We start from the raw sequence: 21,340 nt of genomic DNA on the forward strand, positions 1-21,340 counted from the left end.
ATAATGAATGAACTGAATTTGTTGAATTATCAATTAAACAGAAAATTATTTATAAACAGAAAATTATTAATAAATTGATTATATTGAGCAATATCAGACTAAAAAATATATTTTTATTTTCAAAATTTTGCCACCCTGGGCACTTGCCCCGACTGCCCCTAGTGTAAATCCACCACTGGGTGTCTACCCCACTTACTAAAACACTCAATCAAATCATAGGATTGTTGTTCCTATCAATGTGAATTTACCCCTACCACAAATTTGGGAAATTAGAAGTGGTAAACAAAAAGACATTTACAATTTCGGCAACAGAGCAAAGTTGCTGCCTATCGATTCAAGGGTTCATAAATAAAACAAATTTTTAGTTTATAAAATGTTTAATACTTTTGTTACATATTAAGATTCCAAGAAAATAAAATGCTCACGGTGCTGACGACACTAACACTAGTCAGCGCCAGACAAAACTAAACTATAATCCGAAAAAAAAAAGACAACTTTTTCAAAATACATTATCATAAATAAGACATTGTAATTATAAGACAAAAATATAAGACAAGCATTTGTGATCGGTCTCACTTCCCGTAGTTAAGATTATTAAACAAATAGTTAGCTAGCGATAGAAATTCTAAATCCTTTGGGACATAACTTGAAATTCTCGGCTGAACTGTCGATGAAATGTTGCCAGTGTCAAAATTTAACGTATTTCAGCAGTGCACACTCAATCCGTCAAAACAAGACTAAGTAATTTTTGAACATGATATTTGCTAAACTCATAAATCAAATATTAACTGATCGAAATATAACAATTCATATCGGTTTTCACATTACTGAACTTAGAACTGAAAGTAACATTAAAAATATTTTATTGAATTCCTGTGAACCTTGAATTAATGAAAAAAAAACAACACCGATGACAAACTAATTATCCTGACTGACAATTTAACTCACAATTTGGTCGGTTTAAACTAAAAAAATCAAATTGATATTCAAAAGACATAATATATTTGGATATTGGGATAAGGGTAAGAAAAAGATATTTTTTATGGCCCTTGTAGGCAGAGGAGAGCCCATGGACTTCAGCAATGCCAGGAGCAGAACCAGGCCGCTTTCTACCGTTAAGTTCTCTCCAAATCTATAAATCAAAGAGAGCACTGACCTGGAAAGTGTCTGGAAAAAGGAAGAGAGGCCGCCCCAGAGCAACTTGGCGTTGCTCGGTGGAGCAGGAGCTAGGGGTCTTGGGTATGACGTGGGAAGAGTTAGAACAGACTGCCCAAGACCGTGTAATTTGAATGACATCTGCTGAACTACGGTCAAGATTAGTCCCAAAAGCGAGCTTAAATGCTAATAATATTATGTAAGTTAGTTTTCTTGTGCGGCCATCTCGGCCGGCGCCGCGGGCTCGTTGTTCTTGTTCTTCTTGGAGCCCGACACGATGTCGTCGATCCTCAACAGCAGGATCGCTGTTTCGACGGCTGTTTTGTACACCTGCAGTACGAATTTCATTTTAATGTTATATCTTAATGTTTCATTTTTTAATAGCATAAAAGATTCGTCGTATTCATCGTGTATTCGGAGGCTAATTGTATCAGAGCGCCGCTCATGAAACAAACGAACAAATTAAGGAAGTGTTAGGCAACGGCATGGCATTTGTCATTTTAATAAGGAACGGTGATCACTCGCTCTTAGGAGGTCACCGGTCACCGTTCTCGTCGAACCAGTTGCTTGCGACGAAGGGCTTGACGAGTAAATTAACCCTCAGACACAGCCCACTGAGTTTCTCGCCGGATCTTCTCAGTGGGTCGCGTTTCCGATCCGGCGGTAGATTCTGCGAAGCACGGCTCTTGCTAGGGTTCGCGTTAGCATCGTCGTCAGGTTTGAGCCCCGTGAGCTCACCTACTAGTTAAGGTTACGCTGAAATAGCCTTTCAAGGCTCTCAGGTAGGTAGGTAAAAAAAAAGCTCTTAGGAGATCCGTATAGGCTTCGTCTGCGATAAAAATGGGAGAAAAACCTGGCGACCTATTTGTTATTTTGATATACACTATAGTAATTGTTATGAAGCGTTGGCGTTTTTTGTTTATTGTAAGTCATTATATGTATTCATTTTAGTTATATATTTTGTCTGTCTCATTGAATATGGCGTCTATTGCATACAACTTAAATAATTTTGATCCCTATTGACGTCTTGATGATAAAGCTATTAAGATCTAAAGTTAAGTTTCAATTGTATTGTAAAACGACCGCTTCAGCCTTCAAACTGGTACTCAAAACTGATTCGCGGCAGAAGTAGGCAGAACCGCGGTACCTAGCCGGGAAGGCTACAGTGCATAGATGCAGGATGGTGTGGTCTACGGACCTGCAGTTTAACGGCGAGCGGCTCCCAGATCCCCTTGACGGCCATGTCGACGATCTCGCCGGTCTCGCCGTCGATGCCGGCGGAGGCGAGTCCGGCGGCGTGGCGCGCCCGCAGCGCCGTGAGCGTGCGGATGGTGTTGGCGCCGCAGTTCTGCGCCAGCGTGCGCGGTATTATCTCTGCAACACAATTATACAAATTCGAGAGACTTTTTGGCGGGAACGCGAGTAGTGAAGTTGTGTGATTTGTTTTATTTTGTCTATTTAGTGTTTCTTCAGGTTTAAATGTGTAATAACGGTGGTTTATTAACTGTTTAATATCTGTGAAAGTGCACAAATGTGGGAAAATGTAACAAAGCCGCTGGACATAACTTCTCGGGATCCTCCAAAAAGTCCACTGGAAAAAATGTCAGTAAACGACCATCATTTTACTGAGATTATATTTCATCCCATATCATCTCATCTCATTTCATTTCATTTCATCCCAGTTGATCTCAAATTAATCATCTTAATTTTATTTCATTTCATTTCACTCCATATTATCATTTTTCATACAATTATGAATATAAATTAAAATAAGATATGACTTAAAGGTCTTAGTTACCAAGTCATAAAATCCCTTAAAAAATAAAAATAAAATACAAATTCTAATGGTCAGTTCAAGTTTTATGTGCCAACCGCCTTCAGTGCGAATTTTTTAACGTTCTCGATAGCGTAAAAGTTAACTCATGTTTGTATGAAATCGTTTGCGTACGTTTGCCGCTAGGGGCGCTGTTCCAACTGCATACAAAATTGGGTTAACTTTTACGCCATCGAGAACGTTAAGAAACTCGCACTAAGCACGCGGAACTCTGGCATTACGTAACGTTCTGAGCGCAGTGCAGCCTGCAAGTATTAAAATCTCTAGAGATTCATATTCTAAATATTAAACTTAAATTTTTCCTATTTACTTCTAGTATTGAAAAAAATCAGAATTATTGTTGTGTTCGCATTATCTACAATACAAAAATGTAAATATAATTTTATCATTCACTGATCGTAATGAAGTTCATAAAAATCGGCCATGATATTGGCAGAATATGCGAGGATCAAACTAAGCAGATTGATTAGATCTGTATATGCCAGTTGTTTTGAGGATCTTCCGCCTTTAAAGGTTTGAGTAAGGGTCATGGCACACTATGCAAGCACTGCAACGGCACCGCTTCAGCCCAGTGAATAATAGCTTGTCATTTGAATTTGATCCTTAAATCGTATGTCGTATAATATGTTTCGTAACGTCGGTTGCGATATCGGGACAGTGGTGGGGAAGACCCTAAATCACCTCGTGTATAATCAAATCGTAACCCGATTTTTATTGTTTACCATAAACTCTAAAAATCGCTGGGGCGAGCTCACGACGATTATCCCCACCACTGCCGTCCCGATATCGCCACTGATTTTAGGGTCGTGCGTAGGCCGCTTGAAGCTTCTTTCATAGCGCATACGTTGTTATGGACACGTTCACAGTGTACTGTACTATATATTATTAGCTAAGCATAGGTATACAGCGGGGTGCTAGTACCGAGCGCGGTGGCGACGGCCCTGTAGGGCGTGTTGTGCGCGGCGCGGTGCGACAGCGCGCTGGACACGGCCATCTCCGCGGCGCCGCCCCCCGCCACCAGCCGCGGCGACACCACCTGCACGCACAACATTATATTATAATCAATTTCAATACCATCATTATGTATTTGTACATGATGGATATATCGATATCATAATATGGGCAATTTAATTCTACCACTTCAAAAAATTCTGTAAAAAAAAAGGTAAAATAAACAACCTTTTTAATTATAACTAGCGACCCGCCCTCGCTTCGCTTCGGAAACATTAAATTTTATTATTGATAGGCGAGTCCCGCCATGTTTGGCGCGGTACGACAATAACTGCGGGTGAGGCCGCGGGGCGGAGCTAGTCTAAAAAAAGTAGCCTAAGTTACTCCTTATATCATCAGCTACCTATCCGTGAAAGTCCCGTCAATATCAGTCCAGTCGTTCCAAAGATTAGCCGGAACAGTCAGACAGACAGACAAAAATTGTAAAAAATGTTATTTTGGTATATGTACCGTATATATATTCATATGTATGTAGTAAAAAGAGGCTATTTCAATATTACAAACAGACACTCCAATTTTATTTATATGTATAGATATTAATTCTGCAATAGTAAGAAAATGAATAACAATATTAAACAACTTCATTTTAAGTACACAAAATAATTATATTTACCCTAAGTACTAACTAATAACGTATCTCTAGTATGAGTTCTGTTTAAAATCATTAGGACAGAATGGGCATTTAAAATAATAAATTAACACTTATATTTGTTTTGTATTACATTTTGAAAATCAATCATACTTTTAAATGTGGACATTTATTGGAATTACCAAATGTCTTAGTTCTCTCTTTTTTTAATCATACAATGACTTTATATAATTATATAAAATAAGAAAGATTGTATTTTTTTTAAACCAATGATTTCTTAATCGAATATACGATTCGAAAAAAAAATGCAAATTCATATACAGTAGATAGATAATGTGTCAATACACTTACCAAATTCTTGGCGACGTGTAAAGCGTCTTGAAGATTCCTTTCAATCTCATTCAGGACATCCTTAGAAGCACCACGGAGTAATATTGTGCATGCCTTCAAAATGTATTTTTAGATTATTATTCCATTTTATTTTACTCATTTTCTATATTCATTTTAATAGTTGAGAGGAGAAAATGCATATCGTTAAACTATTATTGTAATACTATGAAATTATTGTTAGGTATACTATTAATCACTCCAGGTCAAGGAGCAAGCGCAAGACAGGGTAAAGTGGAGACAACTTGTGAGAGCCCTATGTACTAGCGGGGTATCCTAGGACAACAACAACAATACTATTAATCAAGGTAATTTACGCTGCACTGTCCTCAGTAGGTCATTGATGCTCTTTTTTATTGTTTAGATAGGTGAACGAGCTCTCGTCTCATGTTAAGGGATTGCAACCCACAGACATCAACATCAATGTTGTCATCGTCCTTTATTATTTAACCAGACAATTTAACACTCACTGTTATCATGTTTGATGCATTAAGAATCGCCAAACATATTAAACACTGTTTAATAGTGAGTTTATTTTAAAAAAAAAGATGAAGTAGTAATAACATCTACTATTTAAGTGTTTGTGTGTTTTTCTTCCATACATTCTTAATGCACTTCTTCAATTGTTTTGAGACTTGGTAGCTGTAGCTGGTACTTCAGGGAATAATTATTTTACAGTACCAAGACATGACAGGTGGTAAGTGAATAGTTTCAAGAAATCTATGTCTTACATACAAGTAATGATAATCACAGCAGAATGTGAGCAGATTAGTGATTTAAATATAATTAATTTAGTACCTTGGGGTTCTTGCATTCAGTGACAAAAGTGAAATATTCATCTCCGATCTTCTTGATCTCAAACAGTCCAGCTCCAGTGCCGACATCGGATTCCTTGAGTTCCTCAGTACGGTTGACAATTGTTGCTCCACACGCCCGCGCTAGACGGTTGTTGTCCGTTTTACGGAGTCTAGAATGATTTTCAATTAATTAAACTGAGAAATAAAACTTTAAAGGTGTCTGCTCAATACTGTAATGGCAAATACAGAACTGAACTCAATAATTCTATCCAATCATATCGAAAATTTAGTTTATTGCTCACAAAGCGGAAATAGTTGATTGAATGTTAAGTGGTTACGAGTGTGTGAGTTTTATGATCTGCATAAACCTCAAACCCTCACTGCACCCTCCACATAGGTCATCTATCAAGTCATAGTCTCAAATGTACCAGAATGTACATGCGTCAAATGTACCAGAATATCTTTATAATCAGAAAGCATGGTGATTTACTGTGTTATAGTTACATTATTGTTACTACATTACATTATTATTACTACATTACATTATTATTACTACATTACATTATTATTAGACATAGTATTATTTATAGTTACAAGACATAATGATAGCATGCTCAAAATAAGAGATACCACTAGTTAGTGTGGTACTTACTACCTCCAAAAATGTGTTAAATTATTACTACCCTTTTATTAAAGCAGCACATCAGTCACAATGAAACAAAACAAAGAAGGCTTTATTCACATATTATACAATGTGAAAATACATACCTGCGGATAGCAGTAATTCCAGCCTTAACAAGGTAATGTTGTGCAAGATCTGAAACTCCCTTTTCGGTAAAGACAATATCTGGTTTAAGTGCAATAATTTCTTCACATTGACGCTGTACATGTTCCTCTTCTAGTTGTAGCAGTTTAGTGAAGTCCTATAATAAATAAAATCATGTTCGTTATGATCAGTCAAATTCTACATTCTAATCTATGTATATATATAAAAATGAATTGCTGTTCGTTAGTATCGCTAAAAGTCGAGAACGGCTGGACCCATTTGGCTAATTTCGATCTTGAATTATTTGTGGAAGTCCAGAGAAGGTTTAAAAGGTATATAAATATGAAAATACTCGGAATTAAATAAAAATAACTATTTTGTTTTTCCTTTGATGTGTCTTCCGTCGGACGGATTCCTTTTGTTTGTTTTAAGTTTATTTTATACAAAAATTTAGGTCTTTTACTTATAGATTGAGGCACTACGAAGTTTGCCGGATCAGCTAGTATTCAATATAATAAGTCTAGAAATCAGGAATTTTCCATAGACACTAACTACCCATTGGCAATTACACAACAAAAATTATTCACTGGGTATTGTGGCAACCACTTTAATGTCAGATCAGAAATTTAAAAAGACACTGCCATATCAACCATTGTTTTTATTCAACATACAAATGTCTTTGTCAGACATTGTAATATTCCATGTCACTTTGATTAATGTAACTTAAACTTCATGTAAAGATGGCCAATATCATAATGCATGTACTCGCAATGGAAGGAATTTCTCAATCTTTTTGTTTTTCGAATTACTCTTCTTTTTTTGGTTTAAATTGGCAAACCTACAACCCATGTCAGCCAATCAAATGTTGGCTAGGTGTTGGTACATGAATTCCACCACAAAGACATGAGGACATAGTCTCATTTGTATTGAATTAATGGGTCCAATTAGTAATTTTAAAGTATAAAACTTGCACAGTATTATTTACCTGTTCACCCATAATCTCAATGTTGGTCTGACTCTCTCCCTTTTTGTATTCAAGTGGGCAATCCAACAGGATAATGCGCGGATTTTCAATATACCTCCTCATCTTTGGATGGGTTACATCCTTGTTGAACATAACACCGCTGAGTACACGAGACTCTTCAACTGTGCCACCTGGGATCTTTTCCACTTTTGCATAACTGTAAATGATTTATTAAAATTGTATTTTGAGACATATGTGGTAAGTTTAAGAAGACAATGATAAAAAAATATATATTGTGTCACATACAAAATACTATCTTCATTTCATTAACTACGCAGATACTTCATTTTGGTCCTTTTTTGTTTCATTTTTTTACACTCTTATATCATAGTACACACTACTTCATCTACTCTCCTTAGCTGATTTTGGCCAAGGTGTCAACTTTAACTCTATTTCTAATTGTCAAGGTATTTTTTTTTTTCTATTTTATCACATCTGGTATTTGTTGTCAAAAATGATTCCTTGATATATCCTTACTTTGTGAACTGTTATATAAACTACAATCAATGGTATACCTTGACCATCACATTGGTGATATATTTAGCAACTGTATCCCAGCCAGAGTCAGTCAGTATATTTATTATAAGCCTTTGATATCAAGTTGTAGCTTTTGTGAAATTATTTTGCTTTTCTGTATAAAAATGTGTAATACTTACTTTTTAATGTCAACCTCAATTCTGCCATTATCATTCACAGTAACAGTATTAACCGCATCAAGAGCAATGTCTACGGCAAGATCTGCCCAACGACCGATGTACTTTGTTCCAACACATGAACGAATCTGTTAATAAATTTTAAATTTATTGCCAAATAATGGATATCAACAATACATATGATGCAATGACATAGTCAAGCACCGGTCTTCAGCTGAGGATTCTCCTCAAATGTCAATTGAATAAGACCATGCTATATCACTCAAAGACTGAAAATAGCCCAATCCATAGTTGCATTTTACATAACATAGTTGTTTGGAAGAATTCTGGTTTGGTGATAGGCAGTGCAGTGGTAAAAATATCATGGGATTGTCCCAAATAATTCCATAAAACACTCCCCAAGGAAAATAAAGTATAAACTATAAAGTATAGAGTACTGTTACCCCTATTTTAGAAAAAACTTTTTTATTTTTTTAATTTTTACAGTCCAATCATTTGTAACACAACTATCAACAAGTTGCAGCATGTAGCAAGCGTATTTCAAGTCAGGGACTGTAATGATTTAATTTTGTTTATATCAACTATTTTACTTACGATTTCAAACTATTTACTTAAAACTATTATTTTACTTACAACTTCTTTCATCTTATCTCTATCATTCAAATCTACAGGCACTGAAATTTTGTCTTGAAGCAGAACTATAGCATCCTCTAAAGCTTGGCGGTATTCTCTGATGATGACTGTTGGATGAATATTCTGTGTCAAGAAAGGTTCTGCAATCGCCAACATTTCTCCTGCTAGCACTATGACTGATGTGGTTCCATCTCCAACCTTCAAATAGATAAGACTCAATTTCATAATTAGATGCAATACAACACAGACACTCAAATAAATAATACTAATATTAGGCATTAACAGATCATGGTACATGATTATCTACAAAAATCATTTTCTAACCTCTTCATCTTGGGTCCTTGCGATTTCGATCATAGATTTTGCAGCTGGATGTTGGACTGTGATTTCCCTGAGTATAGCATTACCATCGTTGGTCATCACGATGCCTCCCATAGGGTCCATTAACATTTTTAACATGGCCTGAGGTCCGAGGCATGTTCTTATAACATCGGCTATGGTCTAAAACAAAAGTAAGTACAGGTTTTTTTCGCGTTTTAAATCAAGTTTATGGTGAAAATTTTTATATTTTCAAGTTTCTTAATTTAAATACCTTTCCTGCACTAATATTTTCAAGCTGAACTTTCCGGCCGGACTCACGTTTTGTATTTTGGCCTGAGAAACGAATATGATGAATTAGAACGTGTTTCTTGATAAATTTATCATATTTAAGTGTTAAGATACTCACTGAGAACTAATATAGGTTGCTGTCCATACATTTTGAAAAAATTAAATGTGTTTTATTATTTAAATTACAAAAACTTCTTCCAGAAAATCGGTGCCCAATGACAAATTTATGAGAGACAAGAAAATCGCGTGTTGATCTTAGTTGCCACACTGAAAAAGAACCATAGATTACATTTCATAAAAAATAAAAAGTTTCTACTTAAGCTTTACTTATTAGATATGAAATAATTAATAATTGGGAATTTAATTGTTTTTATGATCGAACAATCACCAATAGTCATCGAACAAACGATAATTGATCAAAATTGATTTGAGCAATAAAAATAAAGATATCTAATAAAAGGGGCCAACTTAAAGGTGATCATTTGTTTAATTAATTATAAATAAATAAAAGACGAAGAAACAATTTTTACATTCGAACATTAACGAACAAACGACGAGTAAGTTACTAAAAATAAATAAAAACCGAAAATCAAAAAAGAGGAGACAAATTCAGTGAGCCGTATGGAGGGTAGAGGTAAGGAAACCGTCTCTGTTGTGAAAAAGTGTCCGTTAAAATCTGCTAAATAAGGGTGGCGCCATAGTAGCAACCAGGTAAATTTTAAGAAAGGTGTTGAAGTATATTAGAATAAGATAGAGAAATAAAAAAGGACAAAAGAACTGTAAGGTACAAAATCACAAAAAGTATTTTATTTAAAGCTGATAAGAAAATGCAATCGATGTCTCCACGTTTCACCACAGCAAAAATTTTAGGTTATATTGACGAAATTAGTTTGGACTCCGTAAACATGTGAGGTCTTGTATATTACACTGTCGCTAACTACTCTAGTCATTAAATATATTAAATTTCCTAACTCAGCATACTTCAATCAGTTAAAAACCACTCAATTCATATCATACCCTGTGCCTATGCTAAAACCATTCTGGAGGACTTTTGAACTGTTATTTAGTGCTGAAAGTGGGAAACTTTTTCAAGCTTCTCCATATGAGACGGTTCTCCTTACCTCTACCCTCCATAGTACCTAGGTACCGCTTTTAATAATGGATTTCATTTTTTTTTCAACATGGCAATCGTCTTTTTCCGATGTCAGTGCTGCAAATAAAATAAATTACTGTACAATACATTATGCTGAAACTTCAGTGAAGTCTGATCCGGGAACCCACGTTCAACGATATTAAACCCCTCATTCGTAGTAATTCGTACACTTTGACAGATGTAAATATATTAAGTGTATAATCTATGGACAGATGTTAAACGCTTACATAAAAGACTTTTTGGCGGGAACGCGAGGAGTGAAGTTGTGTGATTTGTTTTATTTTGTCTATTTAGTGTTTCTTCAGGTTTAAATGTGTAATAATGGTGGTTTATTAACCGTTTAATATCTGTGAAAGTGCACAAATGTGGGAAAATGAAACAAAGCTGCTGGACGTAACTTTTCGGGTTCCTCCAAAAAGTCCACTGAAAAAATCTCAGTAAATGACCACCATTTTACTGCGATTATATTTCATCCCATATCATTTCGTTTCATTAAATTTCATCCCAGTTGATTAATGTCTCAAATTAATCATCTTCATTTCATTTCACTCCATATTATCATTTTTCATAAAATTAAGAATTTAAAGTAAAATAAGACATGACTTAAAGGTCTTAGTTACCAGGTCATAAAATCTCTTAAAAAAAAAAAAAAGCTTACATAAAAAGTCATCATTACTAAACGTTCAAATTAATGAGCAAATTATTACAAGAAAAAGCATGTTTCTTCTTGTGTTCTCAAAAATATTAAGAATAGATTATTTTCATTCACAAAAATAAATTACACATTTTATAATAGTCCTTCTTAAATAGTATTAATTATAACTAGAAGAGTAGTAAAACTAAAAAAAGGAGTACAAGTTATTCAAGGTAACAAAACAAAAAGCAAAACAGCATTTTAAAATAATATAAAACAAAGCAATTGAAGATTTCAATTGATTTCGTAAAGCACCTAAAATCTTCAGCTTCCGTAACGCCATCTAGCCTTAAAAAGAAACAACATGAATTTGTCTACATAAAAATGTCAGTGTTCTCCTGATTAAAACACATTTCAATTGATTTCATGCATCTTGCAGTAGGTGGCGCATATAATATTTTTAGTAAAAAATTGTCAGACCTATGCGTTGCCTGGCCAGATTAGGCTCAGATTCGGAGTTATGACGACCGGCAGCGAGAGCAGTGCTCCGCAGTGTCTACCATTGGATCGAAAACGCGATCCACTGAAATCTACGGGTGGTAGGACCTCTTGTGAGTCCGCGCGGGTAGGTACCAGCGCCCTGCCTATTTCTGCCGTGAAGCAGTAATGCGTTTCGGTTTGAAGGGTGCGGCAGCCGTTGTAACTATACTGAGATCTTAGAACTTATGTTGTAGATGTCCATGGGCTCCAGTAACCACTTAACACCACGTGGGCTGTGAGCTCGTCCACCCATCTAAGCAATAAAAAAAAAAAGATCCGCCGGGAAACTCGGTGGACTGTGGGTTAATTTACTCGCCGAGCCCTAAGTCGCAAGCGACGATTTCTACAGGTACGGTGATGCGGACTGTAGATACTTACTGATGGAGTCTGAATCCTGATCGTCGTGGAGATCTACGTTTCTCACGAACCACGGTGCTCCAACGGCTGTCCTTGAAAAACGGGATTAGTTAATTTGAAGGGTTTTCAAATTAATGCGGGCCGCGTGAGCGAACACTACACTTGGATAAGTCATGACCGGGCGTGTGCAAGTTTTGTAGAGTGTCACCTTATTACGAAGAGACAATTTACTTCGCTTGCAAATCATCGCATAGAGGACAGCACCCTGCCGTCAGTCAGGTTCAGCTGTAATAAGAATAAGGTATTGTTTTTGTGCAAGTCTCACTCTTGTAATGAAGCGCTGGGTGGGTGCCAGTATAGTAATTGAAGATATTGAAATATTTTATTGAATTTTAATATAATAGATTGTTAAAACTTCTTTTATTAATCTATTGTTAAACGGAGAAAGTTTGTAGACATAATTTAAAATTACGTTGGAGAACCATTTTAAGTTCAACATCATAATGTTACAAAATAATGAGAAAAGAAAAACAAATAACCATCGTTAAGTCTATCAACCTAATGTTTTTACCAGCTGCTGAATCGAACCGAATCGCTGTGATTGCACGTTGGGTTTGTTAGATCTATACAACGGCATAAATCTGGAGAGTCCTAGAAACGCGTAGAACACCTCATAGTGTATTTAATTTTAAACTAGGCAATATAGCAGTCAAAATAACCACACTCGTTGTGGGCTAAAAGATAAGACGCCTTGTGTGTTGATATCAAGCGATGCAACGCTGTTCGAATCCCGATGGCAGGTACTTACAAGTTGTTATGGTGAAACGCGTACTTAACAAATGTTCACGATTGACTTCCACGGTGAAGGATCGTGCAATAAAAATCAAATCAAGAAAAAATTAAATTTGCGTAATTACTAGTGGTATGACATCTTGTGAGTCCGCACTGGTAGGTACAGCATAAATACTGTGAAGCAGTAATGAGTTTCGGTTTGAAAGGTGGGGCAGCCGTTGTACTGTAAAAACTGAGACCTTAGAATTAGAACTCATGTCGCAACGTGAGTGGCGATATTTACGTTGTTCGACGTCTATAGATTTTAAGTTTTTAAAGGTTCAATAAATAATCGATAACAATTGGTGACGCAGGTGAGCGTCACCTTAAACGTGAGCTGATGAGCTGAAAGGGAGCAAATGAACTCTGCGGAGAATGAGCGGATACGAAAGGGTAGGTAGGAAAACGGGACTTACTTGGAGGCTGATGCTGGCACTATCACGGTCGTAGTGGTGTTCCTCTGCGATGGGTGGCACATACACCCTTTCACCGGTTCACACTCAACCTTTTACTTAGTATATAACGAAGGGCGCGCGCGCACAATTTACTCAATATCGTACGAGCGTATCTCCGCGTGCCGTCATGTACCGCACTGTTATGAGAGGTGCGGGGTGCGTACGGGCGACGGCACCCGAGTTGAGCCGAACATTTACAAACGTCGCGCTGTCGCGCGAACATCCTGGGGCGGCCGGGGCTGAACTTCTTCATGTGCTGAATCCAGCGGCAACCTGGCTAACTTGAACACAGGTCTCCGCAGACTTCCATGCTTCGTGTCCAAATCCACGACTCTGATCACTCCATCCTTGCCGGGTAACGTGCGGATAATCCTTCCAAGTTTCCATTGCAGCGGGGGCTGATTGTCCTCTTTGATGAGGACGAGCTCTCCAACTTAAGGAGGTGAGGATGTGGAAAGCCATTTGGAGCGGGTTTGGAGGGTATGGAGATAGGATTTGGTCCACAGAGTCCAAAAACGCTGAGAGAGAGCTTGGATGAGCTGAAAACGCTTAAGAGCTGATAATGGCCTATCATCAAAAGATGGCTCAGGAAGAGCGGTGAGTGGACGGCCAATAAGAAAGTGGCCAGCTGTTAGTGGCTCAAAATCGGAGGGATCTGACGAAAGTGGACAGAGAGGTCTGGAATTAAGTACTGCCTCGACTCGAGTTAAAAGTGTGGAAAATTCTTCAAACGTGAGGTGCTGTTCACCTATAACATGATAAAGTAACTTCTTAGTGCTCTTGACCGCAATTTCATGAAGGCCCCCGAACCAGGGTCCCGTGGGCGGTTGGAGCAGCCAAGTTATGTGCTGATTAACGAGCCTATGCGTGATTGTGTCATTATTTTGCGCGAGAAAATCTTGTACCTCAATGAGATGATTCTTAGCTCCTACATAATTTGTGCCACAGTCAGAACGGATAAGAGTAGGAGTACCGCGACGCGATACAAACCGTTGCATTGCAGCAAGAAACGCTTCAGTGCTGAGTGACGAAACGAGTTCCAAGTGAACCGCCTTAGTAGATAAGCAAACAAAGACACAAAAGTATGCCTTCATGAGTTTGGCGTTACGTAAAGTACTAGATTTAATGAGAAACGGGCCAGCAAAATCTGTAGAGACCTGACTAAATACTAGCTGAGGTGTGACCCTGTCTGCGGGCAAATCAGCCATCATCGGAGCTCTGGCCTGAGCGCGATATCGGAAACATCTAATGCATTTGTACACGCGATGCCTGATGACACGACGTGCTGAGAGTATCCAGAACTGCTGACGGAGGATAGCGTGTAATGTGTCAGCCCCAGGATGACAGTTTATTCTGTGATAGTGGTCTATGATGAGATCAACTAGTGGGCTAGAGCTGGGCAGAACGAGAGGATGCTGAGCATCGTATCTTATTGGCGCATGAGTGAGGCGACCACCAACTCTCAAGAGATCATCTTTCATCAAGGGTGAAAGACGCTGAAGTCGAACGGTACAAATCTTGCCTGCCTGAAGACGGTAAATATCTTCCGCAAACTCATTGTGTTGAACAGAGCGAACCCAGAATAACAGAGCATCTCTACGTTCTCCAACTGTCAAGGAACCAGAGCGCCTATCAGTTGAGTTGTGTCTACAATTGAAAATAAAGCGTTTTATGCAAGCTGTCACTCCAACGAGCTTGTCGAGAGAACTGAATCGAGTAAGCAAGTCAAGGTCGAGGTCAGGAACTGCTATATGAGCTGGTACTTTCTTGGGCTTCAGACCTGGTAGCGCATGGTGGCCTAGAGCAGGAGGCATTTTGGGCCAGGTGTCAGGAGGCTCCTTCAGCCAGCTAGGAGACCACCAAAGATCATGAGCTGATAGTGACTGGGCAGACATTCCCCTGCTCGCACAGTCTGCAGGGTTCAGGTTTGTAGGAACATGTTTCCATGTGGAGGTGATTGGATTGGATGTTATCTTGACAACTCTGTTAGCTTCAAAGACCTGAAGTCTATGAGGAGGTGTGTTTAGCCATGCTAGGACAATGGTACTGTCTGACCAGCATATGTGTTGCTTTATGGTAATATGGGACAACAATTGAGTCGAGACACGCATCATAAGCTGTGTTAAGAGACTTGCAGCAGATAACTCCATCTTGGGGATGGTAAGACGATTTTTAACGGGTGCGACTCGTGATTTAGCAATTACGAGGTATACGTTGACACATCTGTGCTCATCGAGTTCATGGAGATAAATAACGGCAGCAAAACCTGCCTCTGAGGCGTCTGCGAACCCGTGAAGCGAGTAAGTAGACTTAAGTTTGTTTGTACAAATAAGGCGAGGCAAACGAAGGGTTGATAATTGGGGCAGATCCTGTGATATGCGGTTCCATTCTGTCTGCACTTCAACAGGGGTGTGTTCGTCCCATTCTAACTTTAGAAGCCACAGCTTCTGTAGGAGAAGCTTTGCGCGGAAGATAACAGGAGTAACCCAACCGTTAGGTCATAAAGAGAGGCGACTGTGCTGAGGATTGAGCGTTTGGTAATTAGTTTTATTGAGGGGAGAGAAATACGATAAGTTAACTCATCCGATTGAGGAATCCACTGTATACCTAATACTTTTATGGAGTTGGAGTCTGGGCTAATGTCAAAGTCCTTGGGCATGTCACACTGATCATCGGGAAATCTTTCAAGAAGCTGAGGGCAGTTTGAGGTTCATTTACTGAGCTGAAAACCACCTAAGGCTAGTAAGTTAATCAAGTCGTTTTGGAGAGCTTGAGCCTTTACTACAGAATCGTGACCAGTGAGAATATCATCGACGAATATGGACTTGCGCAGCACTTGAGCAGCTGCAGGATAGCGATGACCTTCATCATCCGCTAATTGGATTAAAGTGCGTATAGCATGATATGGGCTTGATCTTAACCCGTATGTAACAGTGTTTAAGGCATATGTAAGCAGGGGCTGATCTGGCGAAGAGCGCCAGAGAATGAGCTGGTAACGCCTCTGATCGGGATGTATGAGTATGTTTCTGAACATCATACAAATGTCAGTGCTGAAAACTACGGGATGAGTTCTAAACGACAAGATAATATCGACAATGTCCTGTTGAAGAGCTGGACCAGTGTGTAAACAGTCATTTAGGCTGACACCATTTGAGCTTTTACAGCTACCATCAAAAACAGTGCGTAGCTTGTCTGATCCCGACTTGAAGATGCCATGATGAGGGATATAGAAGTGAGGTTTATGAGCAAAAGTACTCGGGTGGCATGGGGACATGTGACCCAGCTTCTGATAATCTGCCATGAAATCAATGTATTTCACACGGAGATATGGGTCAGCTTGTAACTTCTTTTCAAGATTAAGAAACCTGCGCAATGCTATGGCATGGGTACTTCCTAGCTCGGGCATATTATGTAAAAAGGGTAATGTTACCGTATATTGACCTGAGGGTTTACGAGTAGTGGTAGTGCGGAATATTTCTTCACACTGATCTTGCAAAGGGGTAGTTTCAACATGAAGTTGGGGCTCTTCAGATTCCCAGAACTTCTCAAGGCTCTTGCGAATGTCATGTGTAGATACCTCGAGTTCTGGTTGTGCGCTGACAATGTGAGTCGATTCAGTTTTGCTTACAGGAGCAGTATACAAATCGTGTATGGGTCCTAACAATGCAAAATCAAATATCGTGCCGAAGGCTATTGGCCTGCCGGGCCCCAATGAGACTTTAGACCCATCTAAAACCTGTCCGAGGATATCCGAGCCTAACAACAGATCGATCGGAGCTGGTGTATGGTATCCTTGATCAGCTAAGGGGATCGTTGACTGGTCTACCATATGTGATATATCCTGTACCTTCCCTAGAGGCAGATAACCGGTAACATGCTTTAAAATATGAGCTGTAGCCGTTATCGTAGGTGTTTCGCTATGAGTGGGTCGACATACAATTTTGATTGATGCCTTGGAGTACTGTGTGTGCTGATTTCCCACTCCCGAAATTTGTAAAGAAGTATTCTTTAGTGGTAGTTGTAAAGTTCGAGCCATGCGCTGAGTAATTAATGTTACCATACTGCCACAATCCAATAGGGCTCGTGCTCTTTGAAATTGACCATGAACATCTGCTATTTCTAAGGTGACAGTAGGCAATAATATGGGTGTATTAGGGTTGTGGTTTTCATGTTGTGCTGAAGTTATGGTTTGTGTTGATACCGTGGGACGAGTGTGTGTTGTATGGGTGTGCATGAGCTGAGCGTATTTCTCTTCCTGGTCGTGTTCGGTGATGGTAGATAGTCATTGGTTCCGGCGTGGTGATCGCGATTGATGTAGTGAAGAACCATGAGTTTGATACTCTTGGGGTGAGACTGGCCTATCTGCCTCTTTATACAACCAGGGCAAATGTGGTGAAGCCACTTGTGGTGTGTGTGATGGGCTCGGCGTATGCGAGGTCGCATGTGACGAGCGTGCCCGAGGACAATGAGTAGGGCGCTGCCTAGGCTGCTCCCGTAAATTCAGGGGAAGGAGATGTGCAGATGACTGTGTTGGAGATGATGCGCCATGGCGGTGAAGTGAGGTGTGATGATTAGCACTTCCACATTCCTTACACACACCCGTGGTTTTGCACTCGTTTTCATAGTGCGGTCCTAGACAGCGTTGACAACGCTCGCGGGCTCTAATAAAGTCCCATCTACCCTGTATTGGCTGATCATTGTAGCGAGTACACGTAATTAGTTTGTGCCCTTTTGTATTGCAATATGGACAATATAAGTTATTATTTTGGGAGAGCTGAGTAGGATGAGCTGAGTTAATTTGCCATGGTGGGGCAGTAGTTCGGGGTAGATACTCTGGGCGGGAATTATTTGGGGTAAAGGGCCGACGCTGTTGATATTGTGTTTGTCGTGAAACTTGAAGGGGCTGAGAAGTGGGAGACTGCCTACGAGAAAAACCAGACTTTTGAGAAGGTTGATTGTATTGGGAGTATGTTGTATTAGACCATTCAGTCTCATTACAGCGCGCGTGTTCTTCTAAAAAAGAGATTAAATTTTTTAAAGTGGGTAAAGACTGACGCGACCCATGTCTACGTTCGAAGAGAGTGCGGAGCTCACCTTTGAGCTTTCGCACCACTATCGAGACAAAGATATAATCGCAGTCTTTCATGGGCAGATCTAGATTACTAAGGGCTGATTGCGCGGAAATCAAAGGTGTCAAAAAGAGTGTGCGGATATTAGAGCGTGAATGTATATTTGGGAGGCTCATTATGATGTCCACAAACCTATCAATCAGCACGCGGCGATTCTCGTAGCGCCTGGTTAAAATGTCCAAGGCAACGGAGAAATTCTCATTAGTAATTTTGAGATGAGACACCATACCAAGCGCTTCGCCCGATAGGCATGAAAACAAATAATGGAGTTTGACAGAATCTGAGAGAGTGAGCATATCATCCGTGAGACTTTTAAAAATTGTAATAAATGAAGGCCAATCTTCGACCTTTGAGCTGAACTTGGGGAGGGCAATTTTAGGCAGAACAGTCGTCAGCGTACTAGAAGTTGAGGGTTGAGAGCTGGGTGAGGAAGCAGGCTTCGAGTTTATTTTTTCCCATGCTACTAAGATGTCATGGTAGTCAGCAATCGAGGTCTCATAATTTTTTGTGTACATTTTTTCCTGCTCCTCTGAGAGATCCTCGTCATCGAGGATCTCATAATATACATCTTCTAGTTTAGATTTATTGGTATCCAATCTAGGCAAGCGAGCAGACAAATCGGCCATGTCATATTTTATTCTGTCCCCAGCCAGTATGGACAAGGCAATTTCCTTTAATAATGTTATGAATTTTGTTGCTTCTCGAAAAATAGCTGCCTGAGATTTCGACGGCATTGATAACAATATATGGACTTAACTAAACAAAGATGAAGAGAAAAAAAAGACAAGAAAAAAAAAAAAAAAAAAAATTATAATAAAAAGGCAAAATGGGGCACCCTGTATACTGAACCTACCCTGTGTAATGATAATGTAAATGAAAACAATTTTTTTTTTTTTTTTCAAAAACCTTTTGACCTACTGTTCTACACCGAACTATGGCAAAAATCAAAGTTACAGTTGATTTACTGTTGTGAACTGTACTGTGGCGCGCAAGCACCTAAATATCGTAGGAATTGTAAGTACCGTAAAATGGGGCGATTAGGGACAAATTCCAACTTTATGAGCAATTTTAAGGTAGTTGTTGATGTATATAATGCTATATCAGGATCAAAATGATTGAGTCTTGGGGGCATCTTGGTTGTCTAATTTAAAATTATGCAACTAGCATTCCAGTTTAAGCAAAAAATGCAAAAATAGGTGTAATCCCTATTTACCCGAAAATTGCGGTTAATTGGGACATAATGAAAAATTTGCTAGGGTTGGCACTACTTTTATTTTTATATATAGTTTTAATTTATTTATTTATTTAGTTGCACCAACAAAGTGATCATCAATAAAAAATATTTAAAAACTGACAAAAGTACATGGCAGACATCACCTCAATTATAGGTGCAATCGACAGTGCATTAACAACAAATATATATATACATATATAGTGGGCTTTCTTAGAAACGGTTTATATTTCTCCGTTCTTGGTAAGTACTTAGGGGCTGATATTTCTATCTGGGTTAAGAGATTAGGTGTGTCGGTTATTCCATGGATTAATCAGATGAATACCCCCACTCTGAACAAAAATTAAATATTTTATTATGTATTACTTAGACATTTTTGTCCACCTTGAGATTTCATTGATCTTGTTACATGTCTCTGCAAAATCGACTTACTTATATTAAATTGCTTATCTATTTCAACTAAAGACTTATTCCCAATTTCGCTTCGAATAAACCAGATTTTTACCAACAAATTTAAAAAATATTGTTATAACTACATAGACAACCCTACAAACCTGTACCTATTTATACTTAGGTCGTTTCCATTTCACGTATTCTCATCCCAATTGACCCCTTTTTCGTTGTTATTTGTACCTAAGACGTCCCCAATATCCCCAAAAACAACAGATTTTTACATATATTTTTATTTAATCAAATACATTAAAACCAATAACAACTGAGACTTACCTTTAATATATATGCTGGTTCAAACACTAAATAACGTTTATAAATCATAGTCGTCTTCTATTATTATCAAATAAATAAAAGAGAGCAAAGTTTCTAGCACTAAAATAATTACCACCACAGGAAGTTAATTTGAAACGCGATTTTTTATAAGTTAGCAGCTATTATCATGCATATTCAGAGTTGTTTTGTGAACTTTCAACATTCTACTGTTAAACTACAAAAAATGGAAGATTTTGCAACGAATATAAAACTTATATTGAGCGTCGAAATATTTTCCGAGTTTTTTCCCGATTCGCCTCTCAATCCCTAATCGCCCCATTTTACCGGTACCTACAAGTATGTAATTACAATAAAAGTTAAAGTATAATGAAATGACACAAATCACGATACGCTTTGACAACAAATTTAATGAAAAAAATCATCAATGTTCCACACTTTTAAAAATCAAACTAATGTACTAATGAGGTCTAATGATTAGGAATATATTTAAATAGGTATAACATTCATTCGATGAGCCGAGACGATAAGTTCCTACTTGTTTACGTTCTTCGTTTTAACTTTTAATAACTTTTTATTGTTGTGGGTAAAATGGAATGAAGTGATTGTATAATGGGCAGACAATTTTTATACTTTTGCCGTGTTAGTAATTATTATAAACAACGAAATGAAGATATTATTATAGTAAATAAGTTTTAGAGTTAAATAATGGGCTGATTATAACCGATTGAAACCTACAAAAGGGCCAATTTTTTTTTTTTTTGAGCCGTTTGTATTTCAAAATTTGGGTGGGTCTATGGAGGGCAATGGATTGTATCCAAAGGATTTA

The 21,340-nt window shown here is 38.2% G+C and overlaps 3 protein-coding genes across 3 annotated transcripts; all 3 read right to left on the reverse strand.

Moving 5' to 3' along the window:
• Positions 1-358: 358 nt before the first annotated feature.
• Positions 359-9,725, reverse strand: LOC101744569 (T-complex protein 1 subunit gamma). The gene is made up of 12 exons (XM_004929655.3): positions 9,577-9,725; positions 9,442-9,503; positions 9,174-9,350; positions 8,850-9,047; positions 8,220-8,344; positions 7,525-7,720; positions 6,542-6,696; positions 5,775-5,943; positions 4,941-5,033; positions 3,911-4,025; positions 2,354-2,529; positions 359-1,485 (listed from the first exon to the last, which is right to left on the reverse strand). Exons 1-12 carry the CDS (start codon positions 9,605-9,607, stop codon positions 1,360-1,362), a joined length of 1,623 nt encoding a protein of 540 aa, XP_004929712.1. The 5' UTR covers positions 9,608-9,725; the 3' UTR covers positions 359-1,359.
• On the reverse strand, positions 9,576-15,578 carry LOC119630100 (uncharacterized). The gene is made up of 3 exons (XM_062674796.1): positions 13,390-15,578; positions 12,164-12,234; positions 9,576-9,725 (listed from the first exon to the last, which is right to left on the reverse strand). The coding sequence occupies exon 1, from the start codon at positions 15,576-15,578 to the stop codon at positions 13,863-13,865; it is 1,716 nt and encodes a 571-aa protein (XP_062530780.1). The 3' UTR covers positions 9,576-9,725; positions 12,164-12,234; positions 13,390-13,862.
• Positions 15,579-16,138: 560 nt separating this feature from the next.
• LOC119630101 (uncharacterized) lies at positions 16,139-17,257 on the reverse strand. The gene has a single exon (XM_038018420.1). The coding sequence runs from the start codon at positions 17,255-17,257 to the stop codon at positions 16,139-16,141; it is 1,119 nt and encodes a 372-aa protein (XP_037874348.1).
• Between the last annotated feature and the right edge of the window lie 4,083 nt (positions 17,258-21,340).

This window comes from Bombyx mori, chromosome 21 (assembly GCF_030269925.1).
Source record: "Bombyx mori chromosome 21, ASM3026992v2".
NCBI lineage: Eukaryota > Metazoa > Arthropoda > Insecta > Lepidoptera > Bombycidae > Bombyx > Bombyx mori.

What these genes read in the sequence shown, in the direction of transcription:
- LOC119630100 (XM_062674796.1), bottom strand. Translation starts at nt 15,578, where the DNA reads ATGGAGTTATCTGCTGCAAGTCTCTTAACACAGCTTATGATGCGTGTC.
- LOC101744569 (XM_004929655.3), bottom strand. Translation starts at nt 9,607, where the DNA reads ATGTATGGACAGCAACCTATATTAGTTCTCA. An exon ending in ATTGAGGTTGACATTAAAAA is followed by an intron (nt 7,721 to 8,219) that starts GTAAGTATTACA and finishes AATCATTTACAG; the next exon opens with TTATGCAAAAGTGGAAAAGA. An exon ending in GGCCGTCGCCACCGCGCTCG is followed by an intron (nt 2,530 to 3,910) that starts GTACTAGCACCC and finishes ATTGTGTTGCAG; the next exon opens with AGATAATACCGCGCACGCTG.
- LOC119630101 (XM_038018420.1), bottom strand. Translation starts at nt 17,257, where the DNA reads ATGGTAGACCAGTCAACGATCCCCTTAGCTGATCAAGGATACCATACA.